Source organism: Canis lupus, chromosome 2 (assembly GCF_003254725.2).
Source record: "Canis lupus dingo isolate Sandy chromosome 2, ASM325472v2, whole genome shotgun sequence".
Lineage (NCBI taxonomy): Eukaryota > Metazoa > Chordata > Mammalia > Carnivora > Canidae > Canis > Canis lupus.
Window position 1 is genome coordinate 5,359,099 of NC_064244.1, and position 18,267 is coordinate 5,377,365.

General features: G+C 37.6%; 1 protein-coding gene across 19 annotated transcripts in view; it reads right to left on the bottom strand.

The window, feature by feature from the left end:
- Window positions 1-18,267, bottom strand: part of ACBD5 (acyl-CoA binding domain containing 5) — a 50,942-nt gene that overhangs the window by 1,920 nt on the left and 30,755 nt on the right. For 5 of the 19 annotated variants that reach the window (XM_025463876.3, XM_025463875.3, XM_025463877.3 and 2 more), the window contains 6 exons: window positions 17,645-17,751; window positions 13,412-13,670; window positions 9,606-9,805; window positions 5,519-5,563; window positions 5,060-5,169; window positions 68-221 (listed from right to left, as the gene is read on the bottom strand). In XM_025463876.3, coding sequence (XP_025319661.1) covers window positions 206-221; window positions 5,060-5,169; window positions 5,519-5,563; window positions 9,606-9,805; window positions 13,412-13,670; window positions 17,645-17,751 — 737 coding nt within the window. In that variant the 3' untranslated portion in view covers window positions 68-205. Of the gene's footprint in view, window positions 1-54; window positions 222-5,059; window positions 5,170-5,518; window positions 5,564-9,605; window positions 9,806-13,411; window positions 13,671-17,644; window positions 17,752-18,267 lie in introns of those variants that run through there. The other 14 variants (XM_035713441.2, XM_035713436.2, XM_049096975.1 and 11 more) reach the window with 9 other exon arrangements.

Consider the following 18,267-nt stretch of genomic DNA (forward strand, 5'->3'; position numbering starts at 1 on the left):
CTTTAAAAAGAAAGTAAAAACCAATTTTCTGTGAATATAAATGCAACCTGAATATGAAACACATCCATACCAGAGAATTCTTTGGACGATAACATAACAATTCATATTCACGTTCAGAATCAAATCATAAAATTGCCAGTAGTTCCTAAGAAATTCTCATCCTTTTGTAGTTGGCTTAAGGCGATTCAGGGTTTTGGGAATTATTTTACAACTTGGCAAAGCTGTGAAACAAAAAATGCTTAATAAGACTATAATAGGTTGATAGATGTATAACCTAGACTATTCATTTAATCAACATATATTTTGTGTCTATGACTTTCCAGGCTCTGTGCCAAGCACTGGGGATTCAAACATAAATGAGGCAGGCTCTCGACTCTTAAAAGAGCTCTCAGGTTAGCTTGGGGGTAGGAGGGAGAACATATAAACTCACAATTCAGATAGGTATAAAATGACAGTTTTAGTGATAGCAGAGTGAACGAGTGATCAGAGAAGGGTGGGTTTGTCAGCACAAGACACAACAATCACGTATGATCTGACATCTGGGAGAGGTCCCACACCTGTAAAAATCTCTATATCCTCCCCAGCACTCTAGATGCCAAAATGCCTGAAATGTTCTCATTATAGATTCATTTCCTCACCTCTACAGAAATGCTCTTACACAATCCCCTTGGCAGGAGGGATATTTTAAATAATACGATCATCTTCTATCCTCTGTAGAAATCCTCTTATGTACACTTCCTTGGCAGGAGTGACATTTTAAATAGATCAATTTTCACATAAGGAGAGCCCTAAGGGCATGAAGGAAAAAAGGCTCCTGGAGCCAGAACAGAATTATGAGTGGTACTTTTTTTTTTTTTTTTTAAAGATCTTATTTATTTGAGGGAACCCTGGGTGGCGCAGCAGTTTAGCGCCTGCCTTTGGCCCAGGGCGCGATCCTGGAGACCCGGGATTGAGTCCCACGTCGGGCTCCTGGTGCATGGAGCCTGCTTCTCCCTCTGCCTGTGTCTCTGCCTCTTTCTCTCTCTTTGTGTGACTATCATAAATAAATTAAAAAAAAAAAAAAGATCTTATTTATTTGAGAGAGAGAGAGAGTGTGTGTGTTCTAGCACAAGCAGAGGGGAAGGGCAGAAATAGAGGGAGAGAAGCAGGCTCCCTGCTCAGCCTCGATTCCAGTACCCTGGGATCATGACCCCAGCTGAAGGCAGACACTTAACCAACTGAGTCACACAGGCACCACAGAATTGCCCTCACTAACAGCCTAAGTGAGGGGTTAGCAGAAATGTTCACTGGATGGTGCATGAACAGTTAGCAACACTTACTAAGAACCTATGTGATGTAGATTACTACACAAAATTCTTTGCATATTTACAAAAAAGCACATAACTCTCTGAACCCTCTATCTTCTCCTGTAATAGGGAAATAGAATACATACAAATTCCCATCCGTATTTTCAGAATTTTAGAATGTTTTTCAAGGTTCCTCATGAGATCTTTTCGTCCTTTTTTTCTTTTTAAATTAACTTGCAAAATGTAGGGTATGGTGTGATAAGAGAAGAAAAGTTACAGAAAACAACAGATTAAAGGTAGAGGGAAACATTATGCCTTTCACTTTGCCTGCTAAACTATCTGCCCTGGCTATACTGATGAGATTCTTTCCCTTCCTCAGAAGCCTGGGCCTGACTTTTTGAGGCAGGCTCCATCTGAAAAGTGTTCCTACAGAGAGGCACCTGGGTGGCTCAGCGGTGAGTATCTGCCTTCGGCTCAGGTCATGATGATCCCCGGGGTCCTGGGATGGAGTTCCACATCAGGCTCCCTGCAGGGAACCTGCTTCTCCCTCTGCTTATGTCTCTGCCTCTGCGTGTCTCTCGTGAGTGAAAAATGAAATCTTTAAAAAGGAATGTGCTCTTCATACCACATTCAGAAAAAAACGTCTTTTGGGATTTTTTTTCTGATCCACTGCAGAGTGATAATGCCTGAAATTTACTTTTGAGTTTATATTCTTCTACACTGGGAGGAGAGAGGGGGAATCAAACAGTGGACCCTTCACCTTGCTTTTAATGTTGAAGAAAACAAACTATTATTTCAAAAAGCTTACCACAAATAGATAGCTACTTATTTTACATATATATAGAACTATCTCACTGTGTTTGTACCCAGATGCCTATTTATTAAGCAAAATGGAAAAAAAAATTTAAATAAATAAATAAACTAAAAGCTTTCTATATCATATAGTACTTCAGTGTGACCTCCTACAAATAGTGGGTATTCAGTCATGCACTCAGCACACACTTTCTGAAAGCCTACTACATGCCAAACACTGAATTAGGGGTCGAGGCACAGGATGGTCCCTATTATGAATAGAGCACACCCACTCCTTTTCATACCTTTCCCCACTCTAACTGGATTTCTGGATCTTTCTCCTCATCTCTAACACAGAACCCATCTCCTTCAAACTATACACACTGCTCTCTAGTTTTCATTCCTATAACTGTCAGATTAAAAATTGCTACACACTTCCAGATGAAAAGATGTCTAAGTCCCTTCAAGCCTGAAACTTCTTTCCATATCAAATATGGCTCTGTCTCCAATCCCTGTTAATTTGTTATGTATATGAACAAACAATACAAAAGAAAAGACTCTCATTGGCAGTGCCTGGGTGGTTTAGTCAGTTGAGCGTCTGCCACTTGGTTTTGACTCAGGTCATGATCTCAGGGTCCTGGGATTGAGCCCCACATCAGGCTCCCCTCTCAGCAGGGAGTTTGCTTGAGATTCTCTCTCCTTCTGCCCCTCTCCACGGCATGCTCTCTCCCTAAACAAAAAAATCTTTAAAAATAAACCACTATCTCATCAAAATGCAGTTGCGCAGTGCTAAACAATTGGTAGTTTGGGACGCCTGGGTGGCTCAGTGGTTGAGGGTCTGCCTTTGGCTCAAGACATGATCCTAGTTTGGGGATCGAGTCCCACATCAGGCTCCCTGTAAGGAGCCTGCTTCTTTTCTGCCTGTGTCTCTGCATCTCTCTCTCTGTGTCTCTCATGAATAAATAAATAAAATCTTAAAAAAAAAAGACAAAGTTTAAAAAAAAATTGGTAGTTTGAAAGGACTAAACATTTAACCTACTGAAAATTTGATAAAGATTCAACAATAACAAAGTAGAATATTAAAAATAGGAGAATTTCTCCATTCAGAGACATCTGTAAGCAACTTAGGAGAAATGGTGCAGATGTGTACCAGCAAGGAATATCTTAAAAAAATAATTTTAGAAAAACTCCAATTTTTGGTGACTGCTGAAGCAGAGTCATTGTTTTCTCAGTCTTTATTAAAGTGACAAGCTGCTGCAAACTTAAGCATAACATAAATTATTAACCCAAGTAAGCTTAACAGTTTTTGTCCTGTGCCAAATTTTTCTACTCTCTAATGCTCAACGATCAACAAAGGAAACACGTAAAGAACTTTGAAATATGTTGCAAAATATGTCAACACCTACATTTAGTGCCTTGCTGCTTGAATCTAGCACTTACTACATAGTGAAAAAAGGTTCGGTTCTTTTTCCCTCCTATTATCAGGGAATTTAAAATTTAAAACACCGTGTCGCACTAAACCCAACCATCATGGGATAAATGTAAAATTTGCGAAAAGAAGAAAAGGAAGGACATAAGCTAAAGTTTATTGAACCCTTACACCAACTTTACACAGAGCTGAAATGACATCTATACAAATGACCTAGAAAGGAGGTAAATAACACTGTGAGAGCAGTTCATGCTTCTGAATTAAAGTTTTTTCAAGTGGGTCAGTGTAGTCCAAGAACACGAATGTACCACAAAATTTTTTAGTTCTCTTATGAACATAAGTTGAACTTTTTTTCCCCTAGATTTTATTTATTTGAGAGACAGAGAGAGAGAACAAGTAGGCGGAACAGCAGGCAGAGGGAAAGGGAGAAGCAGGCTCCCTGTAGAGCAGGGAGCCCAACACGAGGCTCGATCCAAGGACCCTGGGATCAGGACCTGAGCTGAAAGCGGATGCTAAGCTGACTGAGCCATCTAGGTGACCTGAACTGTCTTAACATAAGCAGAAAGCAGGAAGATTGAAAGGATTCACCCAAATCCTGATGGATTTCAGTTTCTCTGCCATCAAGTATTATCTCTGGAGTACTTATACTAACTCATGTGCTGCTTATCCCTTTCAGAGAAGAGAAGGGCAAATGTCTCATTTCTGCTTTTGGTAGCAAGTGTTGTTAATTTAGGGACCTGGGTTCTTTGATAGAAGAACAACATATCCATAATTATTTAAACTTGTAGGTCTTTAAAAATGTGTTTCTATTGCATGTATTTAAGAGAGCACTTAAAATGTTATTATCAATTATTCTATTTCTTCTCCCTATCTGTTGTTACTTAATATGAAATGGTGATGAAACACCAAAACCATAGTAAGTGAGACTGTGACGCGGTAAATAATGATCAATATGCCCATCCATGGGAAGTAATTCAATTTACATACTGTCTAAAAAAAAAAAATATGTGTGTGTGTGTATATATATACATATACACACACACATACTTTAAGGATTTTCTTGAACCCAAGAGACTGAGCCTTTGGTTATTCCTAACCTAGACAATCTCAGAGCCCTTTCAAGGATCCCAATTTATTATTCTCAGACCAATTTGAGGTATCTCCTGGCATCCCAAACTGAAAGTTTGGCCCTCACATTAGAAAAATCTCTATTTCTAGAGATAAAAATAAAAATCTTCTGAAATGTCAATGTCTCTTTCAAAGGTATAGAGAGCATGCAGGTATTGTTTCCCTACCTATTGTCTACAATCCTTTAATGTTAGCAAAAGGCCCAAAATAAACATCAGACTTTGATTTTTTTTAAGTCTAACAGGCACCTAGGAATCCACTAGATATGATTTCGAAGAGAGTTTCAGTCTCAGGATTGGTACAGAATGTTCAGTATGACAATATAGCTACAAAATGGAGCTATCGTTTCCATTGCTGTTGAAAGCTCTGTCTACTGTAGATTATAAGGCTTTGCATACTATTTTCAATTATAAAACTAAATTACCTTCTCCTTCTTTGATAATATAAATGCACCAACCACTGGGCAATAAAAGGCCATATGATAGCAAAAGTTAATGCACCAGGAGACATCTCGAAGGGCCACCAAGATGGTCTCTGAGAAAATAAAATAAGCTGGTCACCAGTCTATTACACGCTGTATATATAAAATGTACCTAATTCATAATTTTGAAAATATAAAACTTAATAACAAATCTCAGCCCTGCTAAAGAGAAGGGAGATATTCTGTATCTCAGAGTGTAATTCAGTACACAGACGTTCAGGAGTACTTTAGACTTAAAAACATTAAAAATCTATTTTAATTTCAAAGCTCTAAAGGGTAGATTTCATTTGGAATATTTCAAGAACCTCATATAATCTAAATTTATTTTAAGTTATTTGAAGCCCTTATTTTTAGATTTGAAACCCTTATTTTAGACTTAAATTTAAGAAAAGAATTTCTTACCTGCGAGGGAGGCTGATTACTGGTCTGTAATGTCGATGATTTTGCCTATAAATACAAATGAAAGTAATTTAGCTTTGACAAAATGAGAAAAAAAAATAGTAATTTTTTCTATATCTTATCTTAAAAAAAAAAGAAAAAAAAGTCTAGGGAAGCCTGGGTAGCTAAATGGTTGAGTGCCTGCCTTCAGTTCAGGTCGTGATCCTGGAGTCCTGGGGTCAAGTCCCATATCAGGCTCCCTGCATGGAGCCTGGTTCTCCTTCTGCCTCTGTCTCTGCCTGTGTCTCTCATGAATAAATATAAAAGTATTTCAATTTTTTTAAAAAGTCTAAAACATTAGTTTATTATGTTTTTCTGCTAATCATACTTTGATTATACTGAAACCTATACTGGCCAAATAACAAGGTCCCTAAATTCCTAGTCAAATAAATACCTTCGACATTTTATGTTTTATAGTTCAAATTATATAAAATCATCAAATAAAACCTGAAATTAATCTGAACCATTACTTCTTGTATACTGTTACTAAATTATCTAATTAACTTAGTAATTCTTTGTTTCCATACAAATTACAAATTTAAAAACACATCTGAGAACTGCAGCCTTGATTATTTTCAAATTATAAATCATATCGAAAGATCTGCTTTGAAAATTCTTAAGTTTTGGGTTTTTTTTTTTTTTTTTTTAAAGATTTCACTTATTCATGAGAGACACAGAGAGAGAGAGAGAGAGAAGCAGAGACATGAGCAGAGGGAGAAACAGGCTCCCGACATGGGACTTGATCCTGGGACCCCAGGATCACACCCTAGGCCGAAGGCAGGCACCAAACTGCTGAGTCACCCAGGAATCCCCGGTTTTTGTTTTTTTTTTTTTTAAGATTTTATTTATTCATGAGAGACAGAGAGAGAGAGGCAGAGGCAGAAGTAGGCTCCATGCAAGGAGCCCGATGTGGGACTTGATCCTGAGACCTTGGGATCATGCTCTGAGCTGAAGGCAGATGCTCAACCACTGAGCCACCCAGGCATCCCTGAAAATTCATAAGTTATAGCACAAGAGGTATGATAGAAATGAACTGTTGGTACTATAGATTTGCTTTTAAGTTTTTTCCAGCTTTATCAAGGTATACTTGATAAATAAAATCGTATACATATATATATATATATATGTGATGATTTGATGCATATATACAATATGAAATGATTACCATAATCAAGTTAATTAACACATTCCTCACTTTACATAGTTATTATTTTTGAGGGGAGGAGTATTGTAGGATTTTTAATGAGATGTATAAACTAAACAGAAAAATTTCAAATTAATTGAGAAAACATATTCCAATTTGGCTCATCCAGAAAACAAGTTTCCTTATACTAATTGTTGGAAACTTATTACTTCAGTTTCTCCATTTATTTATTATTATTTTTTTTAAAGATTTATTTATTTATTTATGATAGAGAGAGAAAGAGAGGCAGAGATACAGGAGGGAGAAGCAGGCTCCATGCCGGGAGCCTGATGCAGGACTCGATCCCGGGACTCCAGAATCGCGCCCTGGGCCAAAGGCAGGCGCCAAAACCGCTGTGCCACCCAGGGATCCCAGTTTCTCCATTTATTATATCTTCAGAGAAAGTATGAAAATGAGATCGTTCGTTTGTTCATTCATTCATTCATTCATTCATTCAGTAAATACTCAGCGTCTATTATGTACCAGTTAACCCTGGGCATTAGAGATGCAACAGAGAGCAAAATGACAAAAAGTGCTGCCCTAATGGAGCTTATACTATAATGGACAGATACAAATAATAATGAATAAATCAGTAAAATATGCAATGTATCAGGTAGCAATAAACACCATAAAGAAAAATAAAACAGGAAGGAGGGAAAAACAAGAAAAAGAAAACAGGGAGAGTAAGAGACATGTTGGAGGAGGAGAGTCTTGCAAGTTTAAATACAATGGTGATGGAAGGCTTTGCTGACAGTATGCTATGTAGCTAAGGGAGGCGGAAGGGAGGGTGGGGGGTAGGAATGGGGAGGGAGGGTGGGGGGGCAGGGGTGTGTGTGCAGCACAATCTTCCCTACAGAGGGATTAGCAAGTACAAGGATCCAAGGTGGGAGGGAGCCTTCAAGCAAGTTCAAGGCTCAGCACAGAGGCCTGTATGCTGAAATTACAGCAGGAAGTGGTAGGGAGGAGGCAGGCTTTAAATTTCCTTGTTATGGGTAATATAGTATCAAGGACTTCAGTAGGACTATACCTTACAGGTAAAACTAAATTAGTTGCCTCCAGATGTTGCATTAGTCCTCACCTCATCAAGGTGTACAGAAGGGCATAATCAAATTGCAAGTGCTGAAAGAATCTAGACAAACCAATGATCTTTATATTAGTTGTAATTGTACCTTGTAGGCATAATAATATATATATTTTTTCAAAGATTTATTTATTTGAGAGAGAGAATCTTGAGCAGACTGCCCGCTGAGCACAGAGCACAACACAGGGCTTGATCTCAAGACCCTGAGATCATAACCTGAGCCAAACCAGGAGGCAGACGTTCAACCAACTGAACCATTCAAATGCCCTACGGCGTGATATTTAACTAGGAGATTTACTTTATGGCATTTTTTCAGAATAAAGGATAGATTTAAAAATTGGGCTCCCTGGTATCTGATGACTTAATCAAGGTCACATTTGTCAGTGTGATTTCTAGATGGAATTCAAGGTGACCAAATCCCAATGTGATGACACAGCTGCTCTTCCTCATTAAAGCAGCAACTACCAACAAATACTAAAGTGGAGTCAGAACTATTAAATGTTAACTATTAGCAGATTTTTTTCCCTAAGTAATAAAGTCTGAAAAGCAAATGAAGATTCCCAAGGACCCCTGCTTTCATCTAAGAAGTACTGGCACTAGCTGTTATAATTAGCGTTATGATTTTTTGCTGTAATGATATTTATCCATGTTGTTGAAAAAAAGAATCAATGACACTTGTGAAAGCACAAAAAGGAAGACTTTCTTCAAGGGGGTAGGGGCTATCACGATGCAGGGATTGGGGCTCATTTCCTGCACACCCAGCACAGCATGGGTGAGGGGGAATGTAGTGTCAAGGCATATGGCAAGGATGAGCAGATGGAAAATGCCTAAATGGAAACATGGGGTTAGGAAGATTCTGGCTAAACTGACCTAACAGGATTCTTGTGGAAGGCGGGCCGGGATGATCAGACATCATCTGGCAGCTGGTGGAGGATGAGGAGCCTGTCTGGTTAACTTAGCAGGGTTCTTGATAAAACTGGATTTTATAAGGAAGAAGTGAAGAACTGGGCCTAAGAGAAAGTTCAGGAATCTAACATTTAGGCTGGCAATGAATCTTTGTCAGTACCAGTGGCTTTTACGTAGCTTTTTCATATTTAGAAATCCTACTTACCATTATATGGCTAGATTAAAATAAGGATTACTGATTTTTTTAAAAATATTTTTGAAAGGAAAAATCCCATACAACTATAACCGTTGCAAAGAAAATATGGAGATGGAAAATTATTTAAGTTAGGTGCATATTATTATTATTATTATTAAAGATTCCATCCATTTGTTCATGAGAAACACAGAAAGAGAGAGAGAGAGAGGCAGAGAGAGACAGAGGCAGAGGGAGAAGCAGGCTCCTTGCAGGGAGCCTGATGTGGGACTCCATCCCAGGACCCCAGGATCATGACCTGAGCCAAAAGCAAACCCTCAACTACTGAGCCACCCAGGAGTCCTGCTCCTAGGTCCTATTTAAAAAAAAAAAAAAAAAAAAAAAATCATTGGGGCAGCCCAGGTGGCTCGGTGGTTTGGCGCCACCTTCAGCCCAGGGAAGACCTGGGATCGAGTCCCACGTCGGGCTCCCTGCATGGAGCCTGCTTCTCCCTCTGCCTGACTCTCTCTCTGTCTCTATCTCTCTCTCTCTCTCTATCTCTCTCTCTCCTCTCTGTGTAGGCTCATGAATAAATAAATTAAAAAAAAATCATTACGCTGATTTGTGTAAGTCAGATCAACACAGACTACACTTACATGCTGTTATGCAGGATCAGCAGCAGTGGAAGAAGACAAATTTGAACGCTCACCTGTGAAGCTGTTAGTGTTTCCAGTTTATGGAGTCTCTGCAGGACGTTCTGCATGTCCTCCTGTAGGCGCATGAGGACGAGAGCAATCTGCTCATTGAGGCTTCCCCATGAGCCTCTGTCCGAGCCCCAGCGCTCCCCGTCCCCTCCGCTCCCTACTTGCCGACCCTTAGATCCTTCGCTCAAATGTTGCATCCTATGCCCTATTTTAAGAAAGCAAAATAAGTTAGTTTTAAATAATTCTTATAAAAGTAGAAAAGTGCGTTTTACTCATTTTCCTCTGTTATTTCTTTGAGATCTAAATCTCCAAAGTGGAGTGGAAGCAATCAGAAAGTGTACACAAAATACTGGGAGCAAAGAAGCAGATATATAAGCTTCTATTTATACTGATTTACTCAAAGTTTTTCCTGCTAAGGTTTTATAATGTATTTACTGCACTAGTAAATGACTAAATGCATATAATTCATACAGAATTTACATATTTGAGCTGCATTCACAAAAATTCTTTACTAATAAAGTAACAAGATTGAAAAAAAATCTGAGGACTGCTTCTTTAGAGTATTTTGACAAATAATTTATTTAAATTCAATTTTCCAACATATAGTATAACTCCCAATGCTCATCTCATGTGCCATCCTCCTTAGTGCCAGTCACCCAGCTACCTCCCCCTCAGCAACCCTTTGCTTCCCAGAGTTAGGAGTCTCTCATGGTTTGTCTTCCTCTCGAATTCTTCCCCACTCAGTTTCCTCCTGCTTCTTTAGAGTATTAAAAGCTACACATTTTCCTTTTTGGTCATTTTTAATTTAATAATACTGTAAATCTCCCAAAAGATTGTTTAATGTATTTTTTATTATAAATTCTATTATACTTATCACTATTAAAATTTTTTTCACTATTAAAATTATGTTATATATCCATCATTTTTCCTATGCTTATACTTAAGGAATTGGCATTACCCCTAACACATGATTTTGTGTCCTTCTTTTAAAAAAATTTCATCAATATGTATCTGCATCATTAAATTTTGTTTCAAAACCACTGCAATGTCTACATAAATTCCCCAGTAAGACCATGAAGAAATCTACTCATTCTCCATTTTTGGATAGTTAGGACGATTCCAAATTTTTGTGATTACAAATAACACTGTGATGAATGTCTTTGTATATAAATTATTGCCCAGATTTCTTTAGGAAAAACAGAATCAAAAAAGAATTACTGGGTAAAAGGATGACAACTTTGTAGAGGTTTTTTTTTTTTTTTTTTTTTTTTTTTTTTGAGAGAGAGAGCACAAGCAGAGAGGAGGAGTGGAGGGAGCGGGAGAAGCAGACTCCCCACTGAGCAGGGAGCTGGATGATGTGGGGCTCCATCCCAGGAACCTGAGATCATGATCTGAGCTGAAGGCAGATGCCCAACCAACCAAGCCACCCAGGCACCGCTTTGCAGAGGATCTTCATTAAGTGCTGCCAGGTTATTTTTCAGAAAGGCTGCAACAGTTTTATATTGCAGTATATAAAAAGCACTACTGTGCAGAAATGAAATATTACAAGTTTTTGTCCGTTTGCTAATACAGTTGGGTAAGTTTTGTTTGTTTTAAATAATAACCAAGAACCTGTTTACCTCATTGCCCTTTGGCATCCTGGAGCCCCAAAGCAGCAGCAGGATTTCCAAAGGTGAGCTTGTATCACCTTATTTGGTCTTGTAAGAAAAATGGAACTAAAGCTGTTTGCCAAGTTAAAGCCCAAAGAGAACGCTGAGGGCTTGATGCCAGTTTCAAGAAGACTTCTACTCTTGTATCGAAAGGAAGTAAGTTTTGAAGTGGTTCTTTAAGAAAGAAAGGACCACTTCAGCGACTGGTGTGGAATTTACAAGGGGAAAAAAAAGTGGAAGTCTGGTCTAAAGGCTTATTTTCCTGTATCCTTAAGAGATGGAGAAATTCTATGAGGGCCTATTAGTAGGTACTGAAGAATCACTCCTGTCTTTGCTCACTTTACTATGTCCTATGTCATAGTGAGCTTTCAAACCAGCCTTCACAAAGACAGGATTAATCAGACTATTTCCATGCTATGGTAATCCCCACCTCCAGTCACTCTGTCCAATTACTCATTTTCTTTTCTTCAGAGCATTTATCGCCATTTGCAACCAATCTGAATTATTTATGTATTCACTGTCAGCTCCCCTTACTAGAACATAAGCTCTGTCTGTGGAAGGGGCTGTCTCCTTCTCTACAGCATCCCCAGGACCTAGAACACAGCCTGACAAAGAACAGCTCAATAATATCTATTTAATGCTGAGGCAGATTTACTATGAAGCTCAAGAAGCTTAACTTTAGGGTCTGCCCCTTGTATGGACTCCTGTGATTGCTGGGAGTTGTGGTGTTTTATAGGACAGGTGAACACGGGTTATAAATGGGAAGCCTTTCATACATTCAATTTAGGTAAATTGCCTAAAGACAGGAACCTAAATCTGAGGTTCTAGTAATATGTTGTGATCTTTCTCTTCTTTGTTAGAATATTTACAATTGGTATATGTTCAAATGCCTATTGGTTAAACAATTAGTTTCTTAATACCATTAATTCTCTTTTTTCCCCCGTCTTCATTTTATGTAGATTTTTCAACCAGATACACAGATATTCCTTTAACTTTTTACGATCTCATAAAATTATATAGGGATTTTCCTTTTTTTAAGCATACATGATTCAATACTTGTATATATTGCAAAATAATCACAGTAAGTACAGTTAACATCTGTTACCATACAGTTACAGACTCTTTTTCCTTGTGATGGTAACTTTTAAGATTTACTATCTTAGCAACTTTCACATATGCAGTACAGTAGATTAACTACAGTCACCATGCTGTACATTATATCCCCATGAGTGACTTACTTATAACTGAAAGATTTTACCTTTTGACCCTTGACCTGTTTCACATCCTCCTCCCCCCCCCGCCACACCCCCCGCCTGTGGCAATCATTAATCTGTCTACCTATTCTCTATCTATAACTTAGTCTTTTTTTTTTTTTTAGATTCTACATATGAGATCATATGGAATTTGTCTTTCCATTATTCTTTTTTGACATTACCTATCCATTCCTAACTACGAACAATTATAAATTAATATATATTTACATTCTTCACTATTCAACTCTAATCTGTTACCTGATCACCTTACTATTCTTAATGTTTCCCTTTGGATTGTTAAATGATATTTTACATTTATTACTTGATCTGTCAGCTTTAAATGATATCTTTGATTTAAGGAGGGAAATGTGGAAAAGACAGAATTCAAATTTTTACCTATGGTAGCAAAAAAAGCAGAAATGCAGTTGGAGGAACGAGTAACTGATTGCAGGGAGGAGGGGTGACAGAACATAAATTTGGCTACCTCAAAAAACCGTGTAAAAGATGTAGAAATAGAGGGGCCCCTGGGTGGCTCAGTCCTTTGGCTCAGGTCATGATCCCCAGGTCCTGGGATTGAGTCCCTGCATTGGGCTCCCTGTTCAGTGGGAAGCCTGCTTCTCCCTCTCTCTGCCACTGTGCTCTCTCTCAAATAAATAAACAAATCTTAAAAAAAAAAAAAAAAGATGCAGAAATAGAAATGCTCCCCTCACCCCAACCCGTATCAAACTACTATGCCTTGTAGAATCATAGGTAAGAACCAGGTGTAAAGAAAAATGGTCAGATGTATGTAAGGATAACTTTTAACATTCCGTTTGCAGATGGATAGTTCTAATATTGCTCCTATCTGAAACTCTTGTTTTACTAGTTACTTTATAAGGATAGTTAGTGAGAACAAGAAAAAATACACACCTCTCCCTCTTCTGACATTAGAGAACTCATTTTCTCCACCCCGTCGCTCACGGTGTGGTGCTCCACTGTTGCTTCGGCCATCTTCTCCTCCATGCTTTACTTCACCTTTTCCTTCAACTGCTACCACCTGCATATCCCCAGTGTTGCCATTTCCAGGAGATCCATCTTCAGGAAAACCAGAGTTTTCCAAGGGCTTATTGGGATCACCACCCAAGTAATATCGAAATGGTCCGTTGTTTAATGTAAAGCTGTCTAAAGACTACAAATTTAAAATAAGTTAAAAGCTATAAACATAAGTTTTTATGATAATAGAATTTTTTTTTTAATTTTTATTTATTTATGATAGTTACAGAGAGAGAGAGAGGCAGAGACACAGGCAGAGAGAGAAACAGGCTCCATGCACCGGGAGCCCGACGTGGGATTCGATCCTGGGTCTCCAGGATCGCGCCCTGGGCTAAAGGCAGGCGCCAAACCACTGCGCCACCCAGGGATCCCAATAGAATTGTTTTTTATAAAACTTTTTTCACGTTATGATAGGAAATATTTTCTTTTTTTAAGGTTATTTATTTGAGAGAGAGCAAGAGAGAGCAAAGCATGCGAGAACATGAGTGGGGAGGGGGCACAGGAAGAGGGGGAAGCAGGTGCATGGGGCTTGAGCCTGGGACCCTGAGACCATGATCTGAGCCAAAGGGAGACACTCAATCTACTGAGCCACCCAGGTGCTCCAGAAATATTATTTTTCTAAAAAGTTATTCATTTTCTGCTCCCTATATGTAGAAAAATGAGTTAGGGATGATTCATCCATGAGCAAAGAATTGAGTAGTTTTGGCAGTAAACTGTTCTCATGAGTCAGTCATTCATCCAAGAGACTTTTAAAAAATATCTACTCTTTTTCTAGTTACTATGCTAAACTCTAAGGATAACATGAAAAAAGAGATAAAAGCTCTGTCTGCAAGAGGCTTCTAGATTTGGTAAGGAAGTGAGAGATGTAAGATCATTACAGTGTAGTTTGATAAGTGTCATGAAAAACATAGACAAAGGGTGCTTGCTATAGGAATTCACAGGAAGGGTACCTAACTCATACTGGGGCTGGGTGGAGGCTTCCTGGAAGAAATGATATGAACTAGTAAGACTTAAATGAGTATAAGCCAAGTTGAAGGTGTACTAATAATGTCAGCCTGTACCAAGAGAGTAGTAGTGGGACAGAGGGTGATTCAAGAACTTTTGAGATTACAGAATCATTAGGAGTTGAATACTGAATGTAGGAAGTAAGGGAAAGGAAAAGACCCGATGATTTTGAGATACTCACCAAGATAAGAAATACAGAAGACAAACAGGTTTCAGGGGAACAGAAAGAGACAATGGTATAGTTATAGATAAGTATAAATTGAGGTTCTTAGGCAAGATGTTTAATAGAGCAGTTAGAATTCAGAGATATAGGTTGGAGATGACACTTTTAAAATCATCAGCATGTGAGTGAAGGTTGAAACCAACAGAGTAGTTAACTAGAGATATATTTGTGAAGAATACCAAATTTAAGGGGTCAAAAGAGGAAAGAAAAGTTGAAATCAAGTCATTATGCCAAAGGGATATATATAGGGGAAAGGAGAAAAAATGAGTGGGAAATATCAGAAAGGGAGACAGAAGATGAGAGACTCCTAACTCTGGGAAACGAACTAGGGGTGGTGGAAGGGGAGGTGGGGGGGTGGGAGTGACTGGGTGACGGGTACTGACAAGGGCACTTGATGAGATGAGCACTGGGTGTTATTCTATATTTTGGCAAATTGAACACCAATAAAAAAAATTTTTTTTAAAGGGATATATATAGGAATGGTGTATATGGCAAATACTTCTGAGTTGTTCATATTTTATTTGAAATATACTAAAATAAAAAAAATGAAATATACTAAAATAACATTTGTTATCATTAAAAAGAAATCTTAGAAATCTAAATCCACCTAACAAAATTCCAAGTACACTGGTCTGTATTGGTCACTGGTTTGCAATAATATCAGAAGTATATGTACATGTATATATAAAATAAATATTTCCTATCTCAAATCTCTTTTAGAACAGCACTTCCAAACCAATCACTATTCTGATAAATGGTTATGCTAGAATCATTTTCTATTTTTAGCTTCTACAAAGCAATAATTACTAATATTTCAAAATTTCAGCCTTTTATAAAGGCATTTATAAGTGACATAACTTATTTAAATTGGACTGAAATAAAAAACTTTCTTTTAAACATAAATTTGTTAAGTGAGATGAGGCCCTTCCCAGGGCATAAGCATAAGGTCTTCTAACAGGTCAGAGATTTAGTTAAACCAATGAGACGCAATGCTTTCATACCATAAACCCTACAGTAAGGACAGAAACCAAGATAATGTAAATACAAGATAAAAACATTACTGTATTCAAAAAGCACTACACTTCATACCAATCAGAATGGCTAGCATCCAAAAGACAAGAAGTAACATGCATTGGTGAGGATATGGAGGAGAACCCTAGTGTACCATCGGTAGGAATGTAAATTGGTGTGTCCACTATGGAAAACAGTATGGAGGTTCTTCAAATAATTAAAAATAGAAATACCAAATGTTCCAGTAATTCCACTATTGGGTATTAACCCAAAGAAAATGAACACACTAACTTGAAAAGATATATACACCTAGATGTTTATTGCAGCATTATCTACAATAGCCAAGATATAGAAGCAGCCCCAGTGTCCATCAATAGGTGAATGGATAAAGACAATATATGTGTGTATGCACACATGCAAACATACATACATACAATGGAACATCACTGAGTCATAAAAAAAGAACGAAATCTGGCCATTCTTAACTACATGGATGGACCTAGAGGCTATTAGGCTAAGTGAAATAAGTCAGACAGAAAAAGACAAATACTTTATGATTTCACTTATGTGTAGAATCTAAAAAACAAATAAACAAAACCCCAACAATTCCTTTTTTTTTTTTTTTTTTTTAACGATTTTATTTATTCCTGAGAGACACAGAGAGAGAAGCAGAGACACAGGCAGAGAGAGAACCAGTCTCCTCACAGGTAGCCTGACGCAGGACTTGATCCCCAGATCGGGATCACACCCTGAGCCAAAGGCAGATGCTCAACCGCTGAGCCACCCAGGAATCCCCAAATAATTCTCAAATATAGAAAACAAACTGGTGGTTGCTAAAGGGGAAGTGGATAGGTGACAATGGGTGAAATAGATAAAGAAGATTAACAAGTATAAACTTCCAATTATAAAGTAAGTTAAGTCTCAGAGGTGGAAAGTATAGCATAAGAAATATAGTCAATAATATTGTAATAGAATCGTATGGTGACTACACTTATCATGGTGAGCACCAAGTAATGTACAGAATCATTGAATCAACACGTTGTACACCTAAAACTAATATAATATTTTGTTAATTACACTTAAAGTTATTGTGAAGAACAGATTTATTTGTCAATTATTCAATTTTCTTGACTGTCAATCAATGTTTCAAACATAGCAACTAGTTTGAGTTTACTCTCTGCCTCCTCCATCCCACCTCACTCTCAGAATATTTACAAATATATTATAAATTATAATATTTAAATATTTTTGAATATTCAGGAATATATTTTTTAAATTTACAAAAATAATTTTAAATACAAAATTTAAATATTTTATATGTAGATTTTCAAAGTGATAGGCACTGGTATTAAAAGAAGTTATGGGGGGCACCTGGATGGCTTAGTCAGTTAAGTGTCCAACTCGTGACTTAGGTTCAGGTCATGATCTCAGGGTCATGAGATTGAGCCCCACATTAGGCTTGCACTGGGTACAGAGCCTGCTTGAGATTCTCTACCTCCTTCTCCCTCTGCCCCTCCCCCACCTTATGTCTGCTCTCTGTCTAAAAAGAAAATCTTTTATTTTTATTTATTTATTTTTAAAGATTTTACTTATTTATTCATGAGAAACACACACAGAGAGAGGCAGAGACACAGGCAGAGAGAGAACCAGGTTCCATGCAGGCAGCCTGATGTGGAACTCGATCTCGGGACTCCAGGATCACGCCCTGGGCCAAAGGCAGGCGCCCAACTGCTGAGCCACCCAGGTGTCCCTAAAAATAAAATCTGTTAATAAAAATAAAATTTAAAAGCAAATAAAAAATAATTAAAATAAGTTATGCACTGAATTCTATCACTTTAAAGATTTCCCAATTAAAAAAATATCATTTTTACCTCTTCTTGTCCAAATTGCTCCATGGAATCACAGTAAACTTCACTATCTGAATCACTTGTCAAATGCTGAATTCCTGAAACATCTTCAACATGATCATCATTTATATCTAAAAAAGAACAAATAATTATTATTCTCTAATTGAAGAAAAATGCACTTACTCCATTGTCAAAATTTAACAGCTCAATATTATTTTCATACTAGAGACAAATTTGATTTATCAAGCCATATTTTTTCTTTTAACTTACCAAAACTTTAAATTTAGTTGATAATTTTTACTTGAAAAGATTATAAAGTACTTTATCATATAATTGCACAAAGACATTGTCTATATCAAACCTTACAAAACTAATAACCTTATAAGAGAAAACTGACTACCAGCTAGGAGGCCTAAACTGATAGCAACTATGTAAGTTCAGTTGTTACATTAAATAAGTTCATTTCCTGGTTTCTTGACTGAATTGCAGCAATGTTCATAATTCATCAAATATATATGACAGGCTCACCCCTAGAGTCCTAAGATACGAAAAGACTGTAACTTATGAATAAAGAGCAAAGGCATTGTATAATCAGAGGTTGGGTTAAAAGAAACATCAGGGGCAGCCTAAGTGGCGCAGCGGTTTAG